The 23,986-nt window shown below is 41.0% G+C and overlaps 1 protein-coding gene across 1 annotated transcript; it reads left to right on the top strand.

Annotated features, from left to right (window-relative positions):
• The first annotated feature begins 9,366 nt into the window (after window positions 1-9,366).
• LOC124133095 lies at window positions 9,367-13,008 on the top strand. The gene has a single exon (XM_046497342.2). The coding sequence runs from the start codon at window positions 9,815-9,817 to the stop codon at window positions 11,030-11,032; it is 1,218 nt and encodes a 405-aa protein (XP_046353298.2). The 5' UTR covers window positions 9,367-9,814; the 3' UTR covers window positions 11,033-13,008.
• The last annotated feature ends 10,978 nt before the right edge of the window (window positions 13,009-23,986 follow it).

Below are 23,986 nucleotides of genomic sequence, written 5' to 3'. Positions count from 1 at the left end.
AGTCCCTTGGTTACAGACGAGCATCTAACTAGTCCCTTGGTGAAAGACGATCACCTCACTAGTCCCCTACGATAAACGGACATCTAACTGGTCCCCTGGTGACAGACGGACATCTATCTAGTACCTTGGTTATTGATTAGTATCTATAGCTCGTCCTTATTCACTTTTGTTTGAAGGTTTGCTGTTTACAACTGTTTTATGTTAATATGAACATGAACAATACATCTATAGAAATAAACAGCGTAAATCATAAATCACAGTAAATATTATCTGACAGGAAAGTTTTTGAATATACAGTTTTGAAAAGAAATGTGCCAGAGCATTTAATAGACAAGCGTCACGGAAACTTCCCGTTTCACAAATTATCCTCATGAAAACCTTTCTCCGTGTCAGCGTGCGTGCAGTCACTTTTGGAAAATGATTCAACAAAAGCATTTGAATTTCTGAATGAGGACACCCCGTGTGTTGCTCGGTAGTCATGCCTACCCCGCCCTCCACCCCCACCCCCCACCCACACACACTCTTCCTGAATGACAAAAGACTAAATGAAATAAATATCACACGGATACAATTTATTTCTATCTTTATTTCAAACACCGCTTAAATGTGTAACTGATCGCAGCGTTCGTTCGGGCTGATCAATATTAACTGTCTGAATGAGTAATCGGATACATAAGAGTATCATCTGAAAAAAATACAAAATAGGTTGTAGTTTTTAATAGAAGCTGTGCCATAGTCAGTTTTGAAAATAGTGTAAATAAAATTGTTGGTCGTAATTGTCTCTATCTAAAATATAAAATAACACCAGCTTGTGAGTTGGTTCTTATGCTGCACTGAAATAACATGGAGTCAGCCGGAGAACGACAATACTTGACAAACTTTTGGCACAGGAATGGCATTGATATGCCCTTGATGGTTGATCCAGTTGAGCCCCAATTACGGCTCAGTTGGTAGTGACTGAGTACCGGGTGTCCGTTCAGACACCATGTCATACTATTAGCAGAGAAACCATAGCTCACAGAGTACCGGGTGTCCGTTCATATATCTTATCCAACTGCTGGTAGAGAGGCCATAGCTCACAGAGTACCAGGTGTCCGTTCATATACCTTATCCAACTGCTGGTAGAGAAGCCATAGCTCACAGAGTACCGGGTGTCCGTTCATATACCTTATCCAACTGCTGGTAGAGAGGCCATAGCTCACAGAGTACCGGGTGTCCGTTCATATACCTTATCCAACTGCTGGTAGAGAAGCCATAGCTCACAGAGTACCGGGTGTCCGTTCATATACCTTATCCAACTGCTGGTAGAGAGACCATAGCTCACAGAGTACCGGGTGTCCGTTCATATACCTTATCCAACTGCTTGTAGAGAGGCCATAGCTCACAGAGTACCGGGTGTCCGTTCATATACCTTATCCAACTGCTGGTAGAGAGGCCATAGCTCACAGAGTACCGGGTGTCCGTTCAAATATGTTATCCAACTGCTTGTAGAGAGGCCATAGCTCACAGAGTACCGGGTGTCCGTTCAAATATGTTATCCAACTGCTTGTAGAGAAGCCATAGCTCACAGAGTACCGGGTGTCCGTTCATATACCTTATCCAACTGCTGGAAGAGAGGCCATAGCTGACAGCGTACCGGGTGTCCGTTCATATACCTTATCCTACTGCTGGAAGAGAGGCCATAGCTGACAGCGTACCGGGTGTCCGTTCATATATCTTATCCAACTGCTGGAAGAGAGGCCATAGCTGACAGCGTACCGGGTGTCCGTTCATATACCTTATTCAACTGCTCGTAGAGAGGCCATAGCTGACAGAGTACCGGGTGTCCGTTCATATATCTTATCCAACTGCTTGAAGAGAGGCCATAGCTGACAGAGTACCGGGTGTCCGTTCATATACCATATCCAACTGCTGGTAGAGAGGCCATAGCTGCCAGAGTACCGGGTGTCCGTTCATATACCTTATTCAACTGCTGGTAGAGAGGCCATAGCTGAGAGAGTACCGGGTGTCCGTTCATATACCTTATTCAACTGCTGGTAGAGAGGCCATAGCTGACAGAGTACCGGGTGTCCGTTCATATACCTTATCCAACTGCTGGCAGACATATAGTCGGAGCGCCATAACGGGACCACTATCTGGATCATGGCTTTTGTGTCTGACATGTTACATAACGACATAATCAGTGTAATCTGTGGCGAGGAATTAATTCCACTGTACATGCCCTGATAATCATTAAGGCTTGTGGATTGGTTATTGAATATATACTGCACAAAAGAAGTTAGGGACCACCGATTCTTTCAATTTACTATATGAAAAAATCGGGTCTCCCTAACTTCTTTTGAGTAGTATATGAAAGCGTCTATTCACTTGCTGTTATCGGCTAAGGTAGGAGAGTTTAACCCTATACTTGACCCGGCGTGTTACCTAATTCCCACCTTGAGTATCATCAAGTCTAGGTGACCCAGCTGACCCAGAAAGTTACAGGGGTATGTTTCTAATAAGCTGATTGGAGAAAGGGTTCAGATCAGTGTTAAGTAAGTGGCTCCTTTCCTACTGAGACCAAATCCACATAATTAGTAAAGCACAAACAGCGTTCAGGAAGGATTATATACATGTAGGCTTTAATCTATATTTACTTAACCCAATCAGCAAATTATTTGTGCATTGTATATTTCAGTAAAGCTTTTGATTCTAAAATGCGAAGTGGATTATGGATGAAGATTATCAAAGACAATATTAAAAGTAAGGAAGAGAATTTATGGACATCAAATTCTTTATTATGAGGAACACAACGTTTATGAGTTTATGCTTACTCCTTCATCAGGTGAATGAATGATATGAGACAGAGAGCATATATGTACACGTAAGAACAACAAGAGTATTAAGATAACAAAAGGTGTTCCTCATAATAAAGAAGTTGACATCCATACATTCTCTTCCTTATGTGTATCACTTCTAAATGCCTTTCAAAGACTTAATATTAAAAGCATTTTGTTTTACAGAATCATCCAATATAAGGAAGAGAATTTATGGATATCAACTTCTAAATTATGAGGAACACAACGTTCACCATTCAACTGATGAAGGAGTAAGCATATACTCCGAAACGTTCTGTTCCTCATAATAAAGAAGTTGACATCCATAAATCCTTTGACACCACGGTTATGTAACTCAATATTTGTCATGTTTTTATTACATAATCTGATCCCGGAAATGCTTTAAAAAATCCTTTGTTCCCAGGTGTTACGAAACACAGAAAAATATTTGTCCCACATGCTTGACATAAATAATGTGCAGTAGATCAAAATAGAATATACTGTCGCCCTGTCACAAACAGAATTCCCACCAAGGATTTACAGTGCAAGTCTGTAGCTCCGAATCGCTACAAATCAGAAAATACTGTTACAGCCTATAAATCAATCTCTCATCCTGATATCTTTGCTTCCAAATACGTTTACCTTTTTTACCGAAAGTATTTTAATAAATGATTACCGATACGGATTTCGGAAAAAGAGATGGCGGCCACCACGAAACAGATAAGGGATTTTGATTTTGGGGAGTTTGGAATTATTATTCCGGTTGTCCAACTTGTTGTCTTCAATTTCGTGCATCTACTCGTAAGGGACAAAACCTTAAGAATTCTCTGCCAAAATCAGAGCGTATTGTATGATTCCGACTGTATCAAAAGCATGGGCTTTGAATCACTGTCAAATAGTAGTGTCAAGGCATGCATGAATGACTGAACTTTGCACAGAAGGATTCCAGCTATCGGGGTCTCCAAAACAGCTCAGTTCCCATCCGAATTTAAACACAAGAGCCATATTGAAAATGTCCTTTTTGCCCATATTTGCAGCCATTATTGCAAGTATCATCATATTGTTTGATGTGAAGCAAACATGTGACATGCAGAATAACGTATGACACGTTTTTTCGCATATCTTGATAACAAAATGATGACAAAAAGTCATTTACAAATGCAGGACTGTAACGTATCATGATTGACTTACGAACCTGTTAATATTGTGACACAATCGCTCGTGGGCCACGCAGTGAGTGAGTATGATTTTATGCTGCTTTTAGCAATATTCCAGCAATATCACGGCGGGGGACACCAGAAATGGGCTTCACACATTGAACCCATGTCGGGAATCGAACTCGGGTCTTCGGCGTGACGAGCGAACGCTTAAACCACTACGTGGACCACGTAGACAAAATGAACATCAGAGGACAACTTCACTTTGGGCGCCGACGACTTTTATTGTTGCTGATTTACAAGGAAATGACAGGGTGTGCATAATATGTGTTTATTAATACATGGTTATCGACCCGACCCGACCCGACCCGACCCGACCCGACCCGACCCGAACCGACCCGACCCGAACCGACCCGACCCGTGATTATCGGATTCCGCACGCTGTTTCACTAACACACTAAAAATGGTAATAAGTGTGGATATTCAATATATCATATCATTTCCGATTCAACTGATCAATAAACTGACGTACAGGAATATTGCAGATTGTGCTAATGCGTTGATGTGAGTTTCCATCAATATACCATATAAAATTACAATACACCATATTACAGGCGGAGGGCATGACGTTAGATATGATTAAATAATACTTTTAATTTAAACATTCATTAACTTCTATTTATTGTTAGGGGTATAAAACAGTTGAAAAGTATATATTACGAAGCTGATTCCACCCTTATAATTAAGCTGACCCTGTTCAAGGCATCACTTTGGTGAAAACTTTAAAAAGTTTTTAATACAATACAAGTTAAGAGAGCTTGCTAGATTTCGATTCCCTTGTTTGGGTCACGTGGCTAGGGCATGGCAAGTCGCTGTGCACTGTTGTAACGTGACAGAAACCTATGATCGTGGGTTCGAATCCCGGGTCTCCATGATTATGACTCCAGGTTTATCAGAACAATACCCAGACTGGAGGGTTCGCCAGAATTTGCATCACTTCGGACTTTCCTCCCACATCAAGCTGAATCGGTGTTCTCCCATTTGTCGGATATCCCAGTTGTCAGACAGTTTAAACTCACACATGTCGTGGTTGAATACCCTTATTACAAACAGATGTTACCCATACGAAAAATGGGCTAGTCCCACTCATTCCCCAGTTGTCAGATACTGTACTATACAAATAAGACGAAAGAGATCAATTTAAACTGCATTTTATCATTTTATTTACTTCAGACATTTCAGCACATAAATATAAGCCATCCCTACTAAACTGTCTGACAAATGGGGTATCTGAGAAATAGGGTGTCTGACAATAGGGGTATCACCGATGAAACGCAGTGATACAACTGAAAAACTGTACAGACCGACGTTAACTCAACTCATTTATACTCACTCATCCACTTACTTAGTCTCCTGCTCCTGGTCATTATTCAAGTGTTCTGACAAGACTGTTGCCACAAGCTGTAAGTCCTATTGCGCTACACTTACTAAGCTTTGTCCGAATGTTTACAGCTTGATTCATAAGGCGGGGGTATCTTCCTTAGTTTTCCAAATACTTGGAGGTAAGTCTGAACAATTCTTTTTTCCCTGTGTCATGATCACAATTGCGAATGGATTTGTGGACAGATATATGATTTTTTAATGTGTTGATAAACACACGTATCTTGGCCTTGTGGGCCAAGGCAGTTTCCCATCGTGTGCGTCTATATGATTTATCCAAACTTGAGATTATTTATCAGCACAGACACAACTTCATGTTATGTTTTTAAACGTTTTTTGTTTTATTTTATCAGAAAAATGACAATGTGCGATGTTGTAAAAATAAGATACACCCATTTTACCCACTTAGTCTTTGTACAAATTGTTTTACCACCCAGCTATCAATTGTAAGTTTTTTCATATAGACTTTCACAGCCAATTTCTGGGGGGGGGGGGGGGGGGGACCCGGGTTTGCTTCCCAACATGGGTACAATGTGTGAAGCCCATTGCGGGTCTCGCCCGCCATCGAATATTGAGACAAGCGGCGTAAAACCATACTCACTCACCTGACAATGGAGCAAAAAGTAGTCCTGAATCCTCTTTACAAACAAATAAAGAAGTTGATATCCTTAGTTGCATCCTTTGGGCACGCCAGAAACATATGATGGTCGTCAGAGACCTGCATCATTTCGGCGCTCTCCTCCCACATTGAGCTGACACGCCGTGATAGAACTGGAATACTGTTCAAAGCGGCGTTATTCCCCCTGAATTTTATATGGTGTGTCCCTGATAAAACAATACTTTATTAGACGTGCGTTTGCAGCTTGTAACAACGTGGTGTTGGACACTAACACTGGTCTGCTGGGTCTCTTATTTTCTGGGGGGCACGGGTGGCCCAGTCGTCTAAGGCGCCGCGATTCGCTGTGCAGAGTTGCGTCCCTTGGGCACGCAGGAAACCTATGATTGTGGGTTCGAATCCCGGTTCGCCCCGATTATGTTTCTAGGTTTGTCAGCACCATACCCCTGCTCGTGGGTTTCACCGAAGTGGTAAACGTCTGAGACCGGCATCACTTCGGGCTTTCCTCACACATTAAGCTGGAACGCCGTGATATGACTGGAATACTGTTAAAAGCGGCGTTAAACCCAACTCACTCACTCACTCACTCTTATTTTCTGGCCCATTGATATACATCTACTAGTAGTACTAGAATACTGCTGACTGATGCTTAAAATAACAATCATTCACTTGTGTCCTATAAGCCGTAGTTCTGTGACACCGACCGCGGTATGTGTTTTCGAATCATGCAACCTCGAAGGCGTTAACACGAGACATTCCGAACGACGGTTCCGGGCTGTACGACTGAATCCGTCAAAATCATCGTCTATCGCTCGCTTCAATGAGATGGACAATGCGTATTCAACCCGTGACTTTGCACTGTATCATATCATATATATGGTGCATAACACACGTACGACAAATCAGCTAATTGTTATTTCCGTGGCAGTTCATCTGGCCTTTCAAGTCAGGTGAATTTATGAACGAATTTGTTATCAACGTCTTCATCAAACATATTCATCATACCCTCACCTGTCTGGGGGACGGTCGTGTAGCCTAGTGGTTAAAGCGTTCGCTCGTCACGCCGAAGACCCAGGTTCGATTACCGACATGGGTACAATGTGTGAAGCCCATTTCTGGTGGCCCCCGCCGTGATATTGCTTGAATATTGCTAAAAGCGGCGTAAAACAATACACACACACACACTCACTCACTCACTCACTCTCACCTGTCCGCGTCTGTCAATTCGATTTTCTGTCACTGCTAAATGCATTGATTAACCACAGAGTCTAATGTTTCAACAAAGAGGCAGATATATTTTTAAATAATTACTGAGGGTTGATATTTCGGAAGTGAAAAACACAAACAAGATTTTCTGAAAATATAATAATTCTCATGATAGTTCTCCGAGGACAAATATCTGCTAGACTTGTTTGGAATGCATTTCAAAGTTTTTTTTGTTGGCAAATGGGCATGGACACAGAAATAAGCTCAATTCTCCTAATCCAGATATTTCCATGGGAGCTTGTTCATTAGCTCAATTCATTCTGTATGGTTTCGTTTGGACTGCTGGCCATTCCGACCGTGTCTCGAGGGATCCAGGGTATCTAGTGCTTAAAGCACGGAGACTATACAAAGATATAGACCACCTGGATTAAAGCGTCCCCTTGTCACACCGAATAACTGGGTCTCCCGCTCACAAAAGGAAAAGAAACTTTTTTTAAGCGAATTACATAAATTTATATTCGCAGCAGAAAATATTTTCGTGGGAAGAGGAGGGCTGAACAAAATATGTCATGTGAACAAAAAATATGTAGTGGAAAGGAAAAAGTTATACGTAAGAACCAAACTTATTCTATTAATACTATCAATCTTATTCACATTTTCCTTTGAATTTCGTATTTGATGGCAACTTAAAAAATGAGGAAATTATAACACTGTCAGCTACATGAGAAAAATGTGCTGTCATTTGAGACGAAAAATCATAAAACACCACGAAGAGGGGCATGTTTTGAAAGACGATTCATTTTTCTTGGTTTTTTTCACGGTTTGTATTACGTGACATTTAACCTGCTTTATAAAGCTTTAAAAGCTTCTTTTGAAAATACTTACAGAAACATTTTATACAACTACCTTCGGTGAACAGAGTCCCTGTTATCATGGTTATGGGAGCGTGAACAGCGTGTTTCGGTACCTGCGACGGGTTTGTATCTTGATTATCATATGTTAAATACAGACTCAGATGAACATACAAACTGTCACTTGTATGTTGGTCCTGTTATCTACTAAATCTGTTGAGTAATTCATTTTCTATTACCTTCAAGGTCATAGCGTTTAGATCTAGACATGCTTAGGAATGTGTTTAAATCCTAAACGGAATACACATTTGGTGTTTATACTTTAAGAAATGAGCAATCTTCTCACAGCCTAAACACCACCTAAACACATGGCTAAAATCTAAACATGTTTAGAATTTAAACAGGTTTAAACATTTTGAGAATTTAAACACTTTTTAATAAGTGGATATCATTTGGCATTACTTCAAATATGGATAAGATGTATAATATACGTTGAAATAATATGATTGTGCAAATCATTTTCACAGGCACTTGCATAACACAAATACCACAAGGACAATATTAACATAAAAATGTAAAAAAATAAACAAAGCCAAGTTAATGGTGACTAGAAAAACCTGACCATCGACGACAGGCCCCGTTTGTTTGTTTGCGCCGGCTTCTAAGTATGAACAATTTGTTTATTTATCGTTTAACGTCGGTCTCATCAATATTCCAGCTATATGACGATGTTCTATAAATAATCTAGTCTGGACTAGACAATCCAGTGATTGACATCATGAGCATCGATCCTAGCAATCGGGCTAGTCAGCGAGCCTGACCACTCGTTCCCGTTAGTCGTATCTTACTACAACCACAGTCGCCTGTTACGGCAAGCATGGGTTGCTGAAGACACCCGGACCTTCACGGGTGTCAACAGCATCCGCAGCACAGGTGGCAGGGTGATGGACTACAAATCAGGAGGATGAAGGTTCCCATCCCACCGAGGTTTCAAAAATTGGTGTGTCCATAAATGTGTTGTTGCAGTATGACTACAAAAGTAAACATGTCAAGATTATGAGACAAGGAATGTGTTGAGGATCAAAACACATGTTTAACAGTGTAATGGAGTTAATTTGACTTGTTTCTTCACGTACACACGTTTTAATAAACAGCCGTGGAAGATTTGTTGAATAATACATAAACACTGTACTATAATATTTACGCTAGCCCTTAACGTGCATTGTTCCCTTCGAATGAGCGGGGACATGGTGTTAGTGTACATGGTATATCGATCGTCCGCCGATAGGTCGTCCCTGGCAACAAGGTAAACATCATGGCGGCCAGGAAAAAGATTTCCCTTCTGTGGTGTAATGCTGACTAATCACACAGACGCCACACATGAACAATTTTATCTGAGTCGACTTCTGGGATTTTTATACGTCCGGATTTCACCATATTCGAGCCTCGCTTAGATCGTGAGCTTATTGTGGAAATACCCGACTAGGGTAGTCAGCAGGCCAAGCCAATCAGATAGCGCATACGTATTTATCTGTATGTTAGGACGTACAATCGATCATGCATATTATGTCTCAGCATGTTTAGTACCCGGCGTGCTTGCAAGGTTTAGCGCTTGTGTTACTGTTGTTTTCCACACTGGTGGGAGGACTCTCAGGAATATTCCACATTACATGCAGCATTCGGAGCTTGTGGTGTCTATATAGATGTTGGTAAACACGCCTTGGTCATATGAAGAATAACGCTACAGCAGGAGAAGCTCAGCACAGCGTAACTATGAGCAATGGCCGGGATGACACGCACAACGGGTACCTGAATGAGGATTATAACCACAACGTCACGACACCGGTTCAAGTTCGACCGAGGCACCTGGAAAATGGACGAAAACGGAAACTGGTTCTTCATTTTGATGTGCGGAACACTGTTCTTGTCGCAGACTCCGTGACCAAGGTCCACATGGAGCAAGCTCTCAACAGCTTCCTGTCCGGTGTTGTGTGGGGCAATGAGCAAGAGGATGGTTCCTGGAGGTGGCAGTGTGACGAGCCCTCGTTGGTACCACCGCAAGATGGCGTCATAACGTACTATAGGCATCTGGAGAAACTCACTGTGAAATGCCCAAGTGACCGAGAACGGCTAAGATTCCAAACTGGAGATTTTACGGATACGGATATCGGGTATAAGTTCCTTCCGCATTTCAAGAAACATTTGGAATTGCTAAAATGGAATTACTCAAAAGACGAAACCTGTGATCGGCGTTTAACGATGAAGGGAGTTGACGGTAAGCCCTATCATTACATTCTGCCATCGGTATACAAGCTCATACATCAGTTGAAAGAGGACAGGAGAGATTTTGCCATTGTTATTAGGACTTACGGTTTGGATTGTAAAAATGTTTTATCAAGTTTATCATTCGGACTAAAAGGCAATCACCCTGGCTTTCCCAAAGACGCGCACCTGCCCGTTAGCACTTTCCCTGGGTGCATCCGGCGAACGGAATCAGGGGAGATCACTCTGGAGACTTGGCAAACAGGTGTCGGGGACGTTGCAGAGAAACTTCAACACGAGAGGGATATATACCGTCATTTGTCCAACTCTAGTGGCATTACAGGGTACAAAGATGATTTTCAAATCTGGCAGAATAACAATTATCATCATTCTGTGGCAAAACCTCTTTGGATAGATCCGAGTGACACTCACGTGCACCATATCATTTTTGACGACAATTTCCGTGCCTACGAAGAAGACAGCATTGTAGATGCCCGGATGTTTGATACGGATGACAAGACGAAAGCTCGCAGTTTGACAAGAAAAGAACTGGAAAGGTTTGAAGATGTATGTTTAGTTCAAGCAAATCTCTTGGAGAGCATCGAGAACGAGAACTATTTCATTGAGAAGGTCAACAAGTGCGAGTCAGGATACTCGAAATTCCTCAAACTTGGTGCGCTGTGATGACGTAAGCGGGACCGCATTCCCTATCATCCAATGCGCATATCCGTCCTATTAGGATATATACCGTGGACCAATTCGCTTCCATTGTTTCCTTTTTAGACCGATTTAAATGGTACGATGCTAAAACACAGCTGCACTTAGAAATTACTCTCACAAGCGAGACACTTTCCAAGGGCCAAGGGTATATATCACAATAGCATGGAGATATGACACCCTGGATAATCGAGGATGGCATGAAGACGTGGTATTGTGGAGTATTTAAGAATGATATTTCACTACTCATTACCAAGAACTCTGCGGTACTGGATAATATTGTCAATATGTGATAAGCTGTAGCAGCTAAGGTGTACAGACTAACAACGACTCACTTAGTTGCTGCTGTGCCAAAACCCGGTCAGACTTCAAGGTAATAATGTCCTTTTCTACATTCCTGGACTAGAGCCATTCATCGAAAAATTATCCGTTTAAAATTTCTTTTCACTTTATGATAGCCATTTAGTTTGTTAAATATTTGATAATGGGTATCTTTGTCTGTTCAGAAGTAATATGTGTCGCAATCTAAGCTCAATTTAATGTTACAGACAAACCCGGAATTTTCAATTTAACACATGCAAAACTGTTTGTGGTTAATTTGTTTTCTTCTATCAGCCGTATACTTTAAAAGGGATTCCATTACCCTCGCAACTGACCCCGGAATATTTTATAGAAATATCCAGTAAGGACTGTTGGGGTTTGTTTGGTTTGGTAGCACTTCAAGTAGGTTTAGTGCAATGCAATGTGATATTAATGTTATATACGATATCTTGAATAGTTAGGGATCGACCATTTGATATTCGGGTGGGTGGGGGATGGGAAAGTGGGGGAAGATTCATCGAAAAAGTATCTCAGAAGATGCTAGACAAAATTAATCATGCTTCAGACTGTTACAACTTGACAAAAAATTACATTGTTGCAAGGTGTTTGTAATGTAGGGTTATTCTTAAAAAAGTTTCTGGTTTTGCATGTGTAGCTGAAAATATATCTAGTCTCCATATGAAATGCCAACGATCCACATCATCCACCCCCACGACACCTGCCCCACCCACCAACACACCCACGAATATCAAATGGTCGGTTTCCTTACGTGTGTACATGTATATCCCAAATATACGCATACTGCTGTTGACAATCGCTAGTGTGCAACTGGTACAGGCATTATTGTTAATTAAACGTAGCATAGAAAATAACTCACTGAAGTATTCCTTAGAGATTTATCTTTCTATTGTTTTCGTTATACCAAATGTAAACATATATTTGGTATGAGCAAATATACACATATTGATGATATCGTTATGTTTTGAAATTATATTTTATCAGTTCATCGGTATGTATGTATAACGTTATTTACATGTCCTTAGTGTGGACATGAAAACCTGATTGATTATTTGGGCATAATATTTATATTATGTGCTGACATCAGTATCGTGTTACTTACAAAACTGCTCAAATAAGTATTTGTTATCATATTGATTATGTATGGAAAATGTAGCACCAGAGTATACAGTGAGTGAGTGAGTTGGGTTTAACGCCGCTTTTAACAGTATTCCAGTTACATCGCGGCGTGTCAGCTTAATGTGGGAGGAAAGCCCGAAGTGATGCAGGTCTCCGACGTTTACCACTTCGGTGAAACCCACGAGCACGGGTATGGTGCTGACAAACCTAGAAACATAATCGGGGCGAATCGGGTTTCGAACCCACAATCATAGGTTTCTGGCGTGCCCAAGGGCCGCAACTCTGCACAGCGAATCGCGGCGCCTTAGACGACTGGGCCACCCGTGCCCCCACCAGAGTATACAAGAATGTCTTGTGTTTACAAGTGTATTGACATACTGGGATGTACCAGACAATATGCGATATGTCTTTCCTGGCGGAAATGGTGTCGAAAGATGGAAGCTGACAAAAATTGAAAAACTCTAAATACAACATATTGAAACAGGTGTCTTTGTTTGTTGTTTATTCATTGCCTTCATTCTGTTCTGGTGTCGAATCCCAGAACCATCCCAAATTTGTCTCTTGTTCTATAAGCGCTGTACCAAACATTCAGGGTCAGTAGGTCGAAAAAATAAAATTTTCCAATTTCAATTAATATTATTTATTACCTCTCGCGTTCGACACAATGTATTGTATTTTGAAGTCTTTAAGATAAATTTTCAACAGGTGTTAATTACAGTACTTTAAATAATTTATTTATATCGATAGCGACAGTAAATGAGATTTTTATTAACATTTTACTTATTTTTCATACATATATTTTACACTGCTTTTCAAAGTTGATGGAATTGGCTTATTTGTGGACCAAGTTTTTAACAAACCTGGCCTCATTGCAGAGATGCTATTTGTTACTTCGTAATCGCATTGCATACGAGACGGTGAAATGGTTGTGTGTTGCATTGTCACACACACACACACACACACACACACACACACACACACACACACACACTGACACACACACACACACACAAATAAACATTAAGTAATCACTAGGTTTGTGCAAACAGCTCAAACTCAATATGAATGTTAGGATGAAACACCGGTCAGAGGTCAGTCTGTTGTAGCCCTAACAAAAACAATTGTGGGAGATGCATGTTTATTTAATACGCCAAAAAAATTACTTTATGTTAGCGTTACATTTTCTTATCAATATTTTAGGGATTGTGTATTGGGTGTTTTTCCCTCGTGGGTTGTTGGAATTGATCTCCAACAATCTATGCTGTTTAACTGGGTGTCATCTTACCCCGACCGCATGGATCGTTGCTAATAATGGTTCCTTCTCTAATCGCCTACAGTGCCGATCGCCTAAGTAAAGCTGTTTTTCGTGTACTGTGCCTACACTATTAAAAATGCACACTCGCATTAATTGTTAACTGGTCCAAAGTATTTTTATGTTATTATTACTTTGCTCTCTATTGACAAACCTGTGAGTTGCTTTGAACTATGTTTATATATTTCCTCGAAACACTCAATAGATGAAAGGGCGTTTTCAGAAGTTATTAATCCTTTGTAGAATGAAAAACTAGCTGTGTTCATATTCAAGCTATTTTCATCTAAATCCAAGGATCAGCCAATGAGCATGCCAGTTGTGGAAAAGATTGAACAAGAATCAGATGAACTTCCAACTCAGTAAGAGATTAAAATATTTAGAATATTTTGTGTTTTGCTACGTTAGAGCTTTGACAAAGAAATAGGTGTGTTCATATGCAAACTATTGTTATCTGTACAAAGTAGCCACAATTTATGGAAAATAACTTCTTTATTTACTGTAAAGGCGACGTTTCGGCGTAAGGATCTATACCTCAACGTCGCATTTACAGTAAATAAGGAAGTTGTTATCCATAGCTTGTGTCTACTTCGTCATCCGTCAGCTTCTAAGTAATGCCCATCAAACAATTAATTGTTATCTTTATTTCATCCAGGGAACAAATCAGTTATGTACAAGATTGAAACAAACAACACATTTTCAAATGAGAGACATTAAGATTAACTGACCTAACTAGACCAACTACACAACACCCGTAACAGAATATACAAAATATGGAAATGTAAAGGAGTAACTGTAGTTGTGTAGTCTAAAGATGGCCAACCCACAGCGTGTCGAGTTCGTCTTACCCGATAGCTTCAGCTATAGACTGAACAACAGACGGCTTACATGCATCCACTGGAAGTCCCGGCAAACTGACTACTGTCGATGCATTTGTTAGTAACAAGTCTCCCATGGTCATCAGCCATAAAATCACAAAGATAAGATTCCTGAGGCCATGCCTGTTAGAGTCAAATCTTGTCATTCTGATCAAATGTAAGTATAAGGATTTTACAATGTCAGGAGTGTGAGAGTATTTATTTTCATTAGTGTATTAGGTAAATATATATACAATAAGCTACAAGTATAAAACTATTTCTTATTTGTTAACGATTGCATTGCAGGATAAGTTCATCAAGCTACTGGGATGAAGGTTTTGCTCTTGAGCCATGAATAACTTCTTTAAGAGGCATTTAGAGTGAGTGAGTGAGTGAGTATGGTTGTACGCCGCCTTTAGCAATATTCCAGCAATATCAATGCGGGGGACACCAGAAATGGGCTTCACACATTGTACCCATATCGGAAATCGAACCCTCGTCTTCGGCGTGACGAGCGAACGCTTTATCCACTAGGCTACCCGACCGCCCCAGAGGCATTTAGAAGATGGAGTACTAAATAACAATAAAGAAGTTGCTCATCCATATATATTATCCTTACCCGAACCTACAGCTTTATTGATAACACAATAGAGGAGGCAAGAGGAGAAGTTACCCTTATAATACCAATCACTTGATTTTCTGCTTCAGACTCGATTATCCACAGGCGTCATATATTATTTCAGATGATGCGTTAAACAACAAACAATCAAAAATAATTCATGATTTAGTAGCATAAACATATAGGTTTTCAAGTGCAGTATGCTTTTGTGTATTGTGTTGCGTTGCCATGGCGACAGGCAATAAACGCAACCTTTGAATATACGTCGACATTCACTGCAAGTCAAGTATTGACTATCAGCGTGAAGCCACCGTGTGTTTGACACGCTACGTTAACACTACCTGTACCTTTAACTAACTAATGCATGGGATTACAATGGAAATAGATCGACCCAGTTCAGCTCATACACGCTGGTGATCGTTATTGTTCCACTCAAACGCCGCTCAACTCATAGGAATGTGAAGGTCACACCTGCGTGGGTAGTTACCGTATCCGAATCGCGACCGCTATGGCGACCAGATTGTCGTAATGTATTCAGCTTGAATTTTCCTTGTCCGTGATAAGCATATCAGTGTTTAGGATTAATATAACGGTAGCTGCTGTTAGTGTTTCGTCTGTAATAACGTTGTTTGTTGTGTGATCGAGCCAACGTGAAGAAAATTCGTACTGTGGCCTATTAAACATGTCTTTATTAACTTTTGGGCCAAATCGGAGTTTGGCTGGGGTAAATAAATCTGGGTCACGATGAGGTAAAAATGTTTTTATTTAAAAGTCATGCTGGGTGAACTTGCTCATATTTACCTGATTAGTGAGCGATAGCTCAGCACAGGACCACAGTCCGTTACAAAACAAAAGGTTATACTATATACAGTAAACTACGTTTATAACGAACACGCTTATAACGAACTGAAGGATATAACGAACCTACTTTTTTGTCCCGACTATTTGCTGTCGTTATGCTGTATATATGCGTATAACGAACTACGGTTATAACGAACTAAACTTGCTTGCAATACAGTGCTTTGAAACGGGTCTTTTAGTGAGCAACCGAAAAATGTATCACAGAATCTGAATATTCTGTCATTTTTCGTCGACAATTATATGACATTTTACCCAGGTCGATAAATGTTTTCATGAAAATGTTTGTCAAACTAAGTCAACATGCATGAATTTTTCAAAATCGTTTTCCTTATTCTTCATCATGATGAATGGATTCACGTTCTGCGACCATCATCAAAACAAGGCCTTACTGGCTTCAAACAACCCTGCTATCTCCGGTTCATCGATCGGCCAAATATACTTTCGTTCATTGCTGTTGCTTGAGTCGTAAAAGCAAACTGATAAGAAGCTTGTTAATGAGATCAGCCTATAAGATTGCATCACATTGGGACACCATGTAATACCTGCTGTACAAAGGCTATATTGCGACAATACGTCCACCACATTAAATTCGAATTAAGCCCTTTTGAATGTCAAAATATGTCTTTGAAATGCAACAGGCATGGAGCTTGAAATAATTCGTTATGGCTATTAAGCACTTGTAAGGGTTTATCCCTCGCTTAAGTCTGGATACAGAGATTATAAGTGTGTTTTGGTATGTTACACTAATTTTAGTCCCGGCCATTTGTTGTGTTTATTCTGTATGTATGCTTATAACGAACTACGCTTATAACAAACTAAGATTAGTGGTCCCCTTGAGTTCGTTATAACCGTAGTTTAACTGTACTTCCTAGCTTGCACATTGTAACCAAACGATGCTCGTTAGTTGTTCTTACTACAAATTTGGGGTACGAGGGAAATATCGTGCAATATCATGGTTAGCTGGTCACAATGGCTCCTAAGTATTTGTTTGTTTGTTTGTATTTATTTATTTATTTATTTATTTATTTATTTATTTATTAATTTTTATTTATTTGTTTGTTTGTTTGTTTGTTTGTTTGTTTGTTTGTTTGTTTGTTTGTCGGTCTCAGCAATATTCCAGCTATATGACAGCGGTCTATAAATAATCGAGTCTGGCCAAACAATCCAGTGCTTGACATCATGAGTATCAATTAACGCAATTGGGATACGAAGACCTGCATCAAACACGTCAGCGAGCCTAACCACCCGATCCCGTTAGTCGCCTCGGGGGTGCGACGTGCGAGGGGTGCTGAAGACCAATTATAACCCGGGTCTTTACACAGGAGAGTATGAAATGTAATTGGATAGTAAACAGTGAATCTTCCGACCATCAACCACTTGTTTGCCTGGTAAAGACTGGATCACTGTACAAGTGCTTAATATAAAGCCGTAATATTTCTACCCGACATCGTAAAACCTACAAATTGGCTGTGTCATCAATATTCTAGTCGTGTGGTTACAGAGGCGTCGGTCACCATGGAGAGACACAAATACTGAAACTAAACGTATTGTCACCACTAGAACATGTGGGTCACAGTCATGAAGAATGGCGTTGTCAGGTGGCCGCTGGACGCTTGCCTTGCGTGACCAGCTGGCTGGGAAAACCACCTACCTGTGTAAACTTGCCAGGTCAGCTATATATAGCCTTTAGTAATCCCATGAGTTAGGTTCTATATTGATCACTGATTTAAACCCAGGTGCAACCAGCATGTATGTCATTAACGAAAACCAACAGAGTTAATGAAAAGTTGTTCAGAGGAACGTTAATAACAGGTAATATACGCCAGGCGTTATCTGCACTAACACACGCACTAGTCAGTGGCACACCTATTCCTCAACACACACACACACACACACACACACACACACACACACACACACACACACACACACCCCTCCCCCTCAAACTAGTATAAACATGCGCAGGTTGACCCCACCGATCCTCTGCTTGCTCGTTATCCATTAAGACGTTGCAAGAAGTCTCGAATACTCTTGGAATTCTAATGGACTGTTGGGGCTGTGATGTTTGTTCAAGATAGTATTTAGATATATTATATTTAGAACAAATGTTGTTCTATGAAATAGTCCCAGTACCAACTCCTCCCGTGTCAACTGGTCGGTCCCTAAGTCTGTAACTTCATGACTTTATATATACCGCCTCCGTGGTCTAATGGAAGAGCGTCCGCCCGGAGAGCGGAAGGTCCGGGGTTCGATCCCCAGCTGCGTCATACCAAAAGACGTTAAAAGATGGTACTTGTTGTTACCCTGTCTGGCGCTCGGCATTAAGGGGCTAAAACAAGGACTGGTCGGCTCGGAGTCAGTATACTGTGTCTGAGTGGGGTATTCATGTTAAACTGCGGCATGGTATCTCAGCGAGCTAGCACTATAAATCGGCATCAGTCCGGACTAGTACAAGCAGCCACAAACACACATACACGTGCATGCACGTCGCTATATAAGTGCAATAATCTTGGACGCGACGTTAAACCCCATTTCACCTCACCTCATGACTTTATAACTAATAAATTGAGAGTATGATCATCCCTGCTGTGTTGGAGTCATGGTGTTTTGGGTTTATTGTTTAACACAACACTCAGTTACTGGTATATTCCAGCTATATGACCTGTAAATAATCGAGACAATCCAGCCACACCGTCGGGGTATGATGACACGCAATCAACCAAGTCACCGAGTCTGACCACCGATCCATTTGGTCCCCTCTTACAAACACAGGTTATTAGGGACCTACTCTAACCAGGAATCTCCACGGGGGTTTGGTCGAGGTACGACGTATCCTCCCGAGGCAAAGGCGTTAACTGACTGTAAAAATCCAGATTCCACCCTTGCCTAAATGGGCTGGAATTGTTTCTGAGCTCGATCATAGCGCCATCAGTGGCTATTACGAGTTATGTCCTTCTATGTCCCTCCTATTGACCAATCAGATTCAATCTCTCATATCACTTGCATTTGCTTCAAACAAATTGACGGCGCCCAGTCAGGACGATCTGATGGATAATCAAAATTTCTATTGCAATAAAACGGGTGTTTGCACGCGAACTGCATCAAATCACTTAAGCACCTTGATTAAAAACATGAAAAGATGGCTTGGCGGTACACATGCTTTTCAAATCCTGCAGTCGACCGAAACCTGCACGTTGAAATCCATGTTGTTTACGAACCGGATGTCTGGTTCGTTACACGTTTTTGATTGGACTATGTATAGACCCGTTTGTCCAGCCAAAATGTAACTCCAGAGTCTCAGCCTAGTTCGGCAAGGGTGGAAACTGGACTTCTATAGTCAGTTAACACCCTTGCCTCGGGAAGATGTTTGCTACGAGGTCTAATCCTATTTAACATTTTTGTAACGGGGCCCAATTCCAGGTGAATATAAACATATTGCCAAAATGAAGCTGGGCAGTTTGGATCTAGCGTCTTCGAGTGAGTGAGTTGGGTTTAACGCCGCTTTTAACAGTATTCCAGTTATATCACGGCGTGTCAGCTTTATGTGGGAGGAAAGCCCGAAGTGATGCAGGTCTTTGACGTTTGCCACTTCGGTGAAACCCACGAGCACGGGTATGGTGCTGACAAACCTTGAAACATAATCGGGGCGAACCGGGATTCGAACCTACAATCATAGGTTTCTGGCGTGCCCAAGGGACGCAACTCGGCACAGCCAATCGCGGCGCCTTAGACGACTGGGCCACCCGTGCCCCCTAACGTCTTCGGGGACTTATAAGGTTATAAAGGAGCTGTGGTTCCGCAAACGGACTTGTGTTGTCAATATGCAGTCACCATTAAGCAACAATGTCTACATGGGTTATTTTGATGGAGAATCCACGCATCGATTCCGTTATGCATATATTCCAAATATGCCTCATGCAGTCGACAGAAATGGTGGTCGGTCTGGCGCTGCTTATGCTATCAATCACTGGTTTGCATGACTCAGACTCTATTATTGATAGCCTGAACTGCTTTTGCTGCGCAGGACTGCATGACACCATGCATAAAAACACCATGCAGTCAATAACAAACACCCCTGCTTTGTATCACGGACATCAAAGGTGCACAATCAGTTTTATTTTGCATATATTGCCAGATTTATATTCCCTTGGGGACAATAAATATTGATAAAAGAGGAAGCTTTGTGTATATGAACAGATATGGGTAACATGCAGTCGTTCACTCGTCCACACCCGCAATGAAACACGTTGTCTTGTAAATGGACTGCGCACTTAAATAAATAGGATGGCGAAGTTGCCCTGTTTACAAAGACTATCAATAGTCATGCAGCTCACTCCCTGAGACCAATGAAACAGCAATAACATTGTATTATGTAATAGACATAGGAGACGTTACGGAACATTAATGCGATTTCTAATATGAATAGGTCGATGTTAAGGATAAAACTCTTCTCGCTCGCGGTTTTAATCTTCAACCAACATCGAGGATGAGTTTTTTAACTCAGAAACCGTCTGAAGGCAAGAAATACCAGAAAACATCGAGACACCTTATAGCGCGTCGCGGTATAAGTGGAATTCGATCAAAGCGTGCGAGAGAAAAACCACGTGCAGCATGGACCAGCTGGATTCATGACATGTAAAATTGCACAACTTTTCATCACCTGTCCCGGTGTTTCTTTGGAAAAACAGTGGGTTACAAAGCTTAACACGATAAGTGAGGTTGCAAGTTCGATTCACGTCATGGCATTTTCATGTAAACAAAATTGTGACTTTTAACCAATCAAAAATCAACATTATATTCATATCAAAAAAGCTTTATCAAACTTCAATTGTAAAACCTCGGTGTTACAATTCAAATATAACACTTCACTTCAAAGCAGGTTTATTAGAATTCAATTGTAAAAGCTACATTGTCTCTGAGCAGGTTTCCCTTGAATGTAATGTCGTCCCTCTAACAAGGTTACCACGAGATAGGACCGTGGTGGAAATTTTATCACCGCGGTGGAAATAGTTTTTGACATTTTCGTTTTTGTTTTTGACATTTTCGTTTTTGTTTTTGACATTTTCATTTTAGTTTTTTGACATTTTCGCTTCACTTTTCAGCGATTCAATATTTTCTTTATACATGATTTGTATGACAAATCGTGTTAATTTGCAAAAGGTTACGATGAAAGCAAGTGAAATATCAAAATATTGAAAAACAGACTCCATGTCCCTTATGGGCCACTGTAAATATATTTCTATGTCATTCATTTATGTCATTGACTTTTGTATATAGTTAAAACAAGATGGTGCTACGGTATCTATAAAACTAAATGGCTCTAAGAGAGTTCAACTCGGTATCTTTAATATACCAACAATAGTTCGCTGTCAATGTCCGCAGCTTGATTATCACGTTCTGCAGGGTCTGCACGTGCAGCATACAAATCCTCACATTTATCCCGTGATATAGATATCCTGCACGTGATCAAATGACAATCTCTCATTGGATAAAGGCCTTTATCGGAGATGGCTGTTTACATACTTAGGGCGTCTTGCTGACATAAAGGAGTATGTCTCACGTTACGGTGTTTAGCGTGTAAATAGGAATGTGGGTTACCATGTGCTAGTGTTTACTAGGTAATACGAAATGTAAACACTCATCAAATTACAAATACCAACATTATTATGTACCATCCAATGCTTGTTGTCACGGAACTTGTAGGGGGGAATGAGTTTATGAGTCAACACATTTGGGGTAGCAGGGCGTGGTGTCATCCCACAGATGAGATCCTTACCTTGACGACTTACTAATGGGGTTAACCTCCTTGGTCATGTGGACAACAAGGCGTCCGACCTCGGATCAGGTCCGTGGTTCGAATCCCGTTACGGGTCCCTGAAATTTTATAACCGTTACATAAGCATGACCTATACTATCTCTTAGGTATGAATTTTCGGCATTTTCGGCATATTGGTATGGTATTGCATTCAACGACCCTCTTTTATTTATTTTTTTATCAAAACTGTTTGTTCAATAGTCCTGACCTTCTGTATCTTCTGTTCCATACGCAAGGGCGGATACAGCTTTAGTGAGTGAGTGAGTTGGGTTTAACGCCGCTTTTAACAGTATTCCAGTTATATCGCGGCGTGTCAGCTTAATGTGGGAGGAAAGCCCAAAGTGATGTAGCTCTCCGACGTTTACCACTTCGGTGAAACCCACGAGCACGGGTATGGTGCTGACAAACCTAGAAACATAATCGGGGCGAACCGGGATTCGAATGCAGAATCATAGGTGTCTGGTGTGCCCAAGGGACGCAATTCTGCACAGCGAATCGCGGCGCCTTAGACGACTGGGCCACCCGTGCCCCCCAGATACAGCTTTATGATAGAGTACAGGGTGTAATGGGGATACGCTTCACAGAAATCATGCCAGATGAATGTAAATAATTCACGAAAAGAATTAGTAGCCGTGTTAATTTTGTTGAATACATATCACAAACTTGTTTAGTTGTTTATTTTATACGTTGACATGTTAGTATGTTTCGCAAGTGGGGTGCGCACCCGGGTATGTAAACCCACTGTCGAACTGCATGTGTCATCCGCATGGGCCCGGCTTCACAAAGCGATTGTAGCGCTACGACTATGTAACGTATATACTCAAGTATAAGAAGGAAATTCATCCCATATATTGTCAATATGGTTAAATGTAAACATTTAATGGTAGGTCTATATTATTAAATTCTGATAATATTGAAAACTATTGCCGCATTTCTATATGACATGTTCCGTTTGTCAAGATATGTCTGTCTGTCTGCCTGCCTGTCTGTCTGTTGGCAGTCGTAGAGCTACGAACGCTTTGTGAAACGGGGGCATGGGCGTTATCCTCTAGATGATGACCCTGCCAATGTGTTTTTTTGTAAATGATGTATCAAGAAGTATATAATAATATAATGTGTGTGAACCAGTGTTTATTTTCCAGCTCATTGCATGAAATACATATAGCTTTAGTAGTGTCAGTAAACCAGATCGATAACGCACATGGAATGGAGATATTTGGAATGCACGTTGTTTTCATAAATATAATTAAAGTGAAGACATGAGGTCCCTTGATTCACAAATTCCATGGCCGAGATCCTTCTGTGTCCCATCTATTTGGGGGTGACAAATAGTGCGTCACGTTGACGGTATTTCCTCCTTAATAGTGGCCTCTTCCCCCCAGCAAGACACTGCACTAACGTTACATTGTTCTTCTCTTCTGTTCTCAAGTTCAAGGTCAATCAGCCTCACATTCACAAATTGATTGATTTATTGATCGAGTTCTAACTCGCCAAACATATATGTAAAAATTCAATCAAATATAGATGGGCGTCAGTTCACTGGTCCCTGTTTATCAAAGCAAACATTCAATCTTTGATCCCTTCAAACGATATTGGTATGTCGGCCTGGTAGCACTACCTGCATCTGTTAATCCTATAGGTGTCGGCCTGGCAGTACGAGCTGAATTTGTTAATCCTATAGGTGTCAGCCTGGCAGTACGGGCTGAATCTTTTAATCCTACAGGTGTCAGCTTGGCAGTACGGGCTGAATCTGTTAACCCTATAGGTGTCGGCCTGGCAGTACGGGCTGAATCTTTTAATCCTACAGGTGTCAGCTTGGCAGCGCAACCTGTATCTATTAATCCTAAAAACAGGTATCGGCTTGGCAGCGCAACCTGTATCTATTAATCCTACAGGTATCGGCTTGGCAGCGCAACCTGCATTTGATCATCCTATAGGTGTCGGCGTGGTACTACTAGCTGCATCTGTGATAATTCTATGGCTGTCGGTCTCGCAACACAAC

Source organism: Haliotis rufescens, unplaced genomic scaffold (assembly GCF_023055435.1).
Source record: "Haliotis rufescens isolate VD_foot unplaced genomic scaffold, xgHalRufe1.0.p SCAF_23, whole genome shotgun sequence".
Taxonomy (NCBI): domain Eukaryota; kingdom Metazoa; phylum Mollusca; class Gastropoda; order Lepetellida; family Haliotidae; genus Haliotis; species Haliotis rufescens.
Note: the sequence above shows the minus strand (reverse complement) of the source record. Positions and strands in the feature narration are given on the sequence as shown.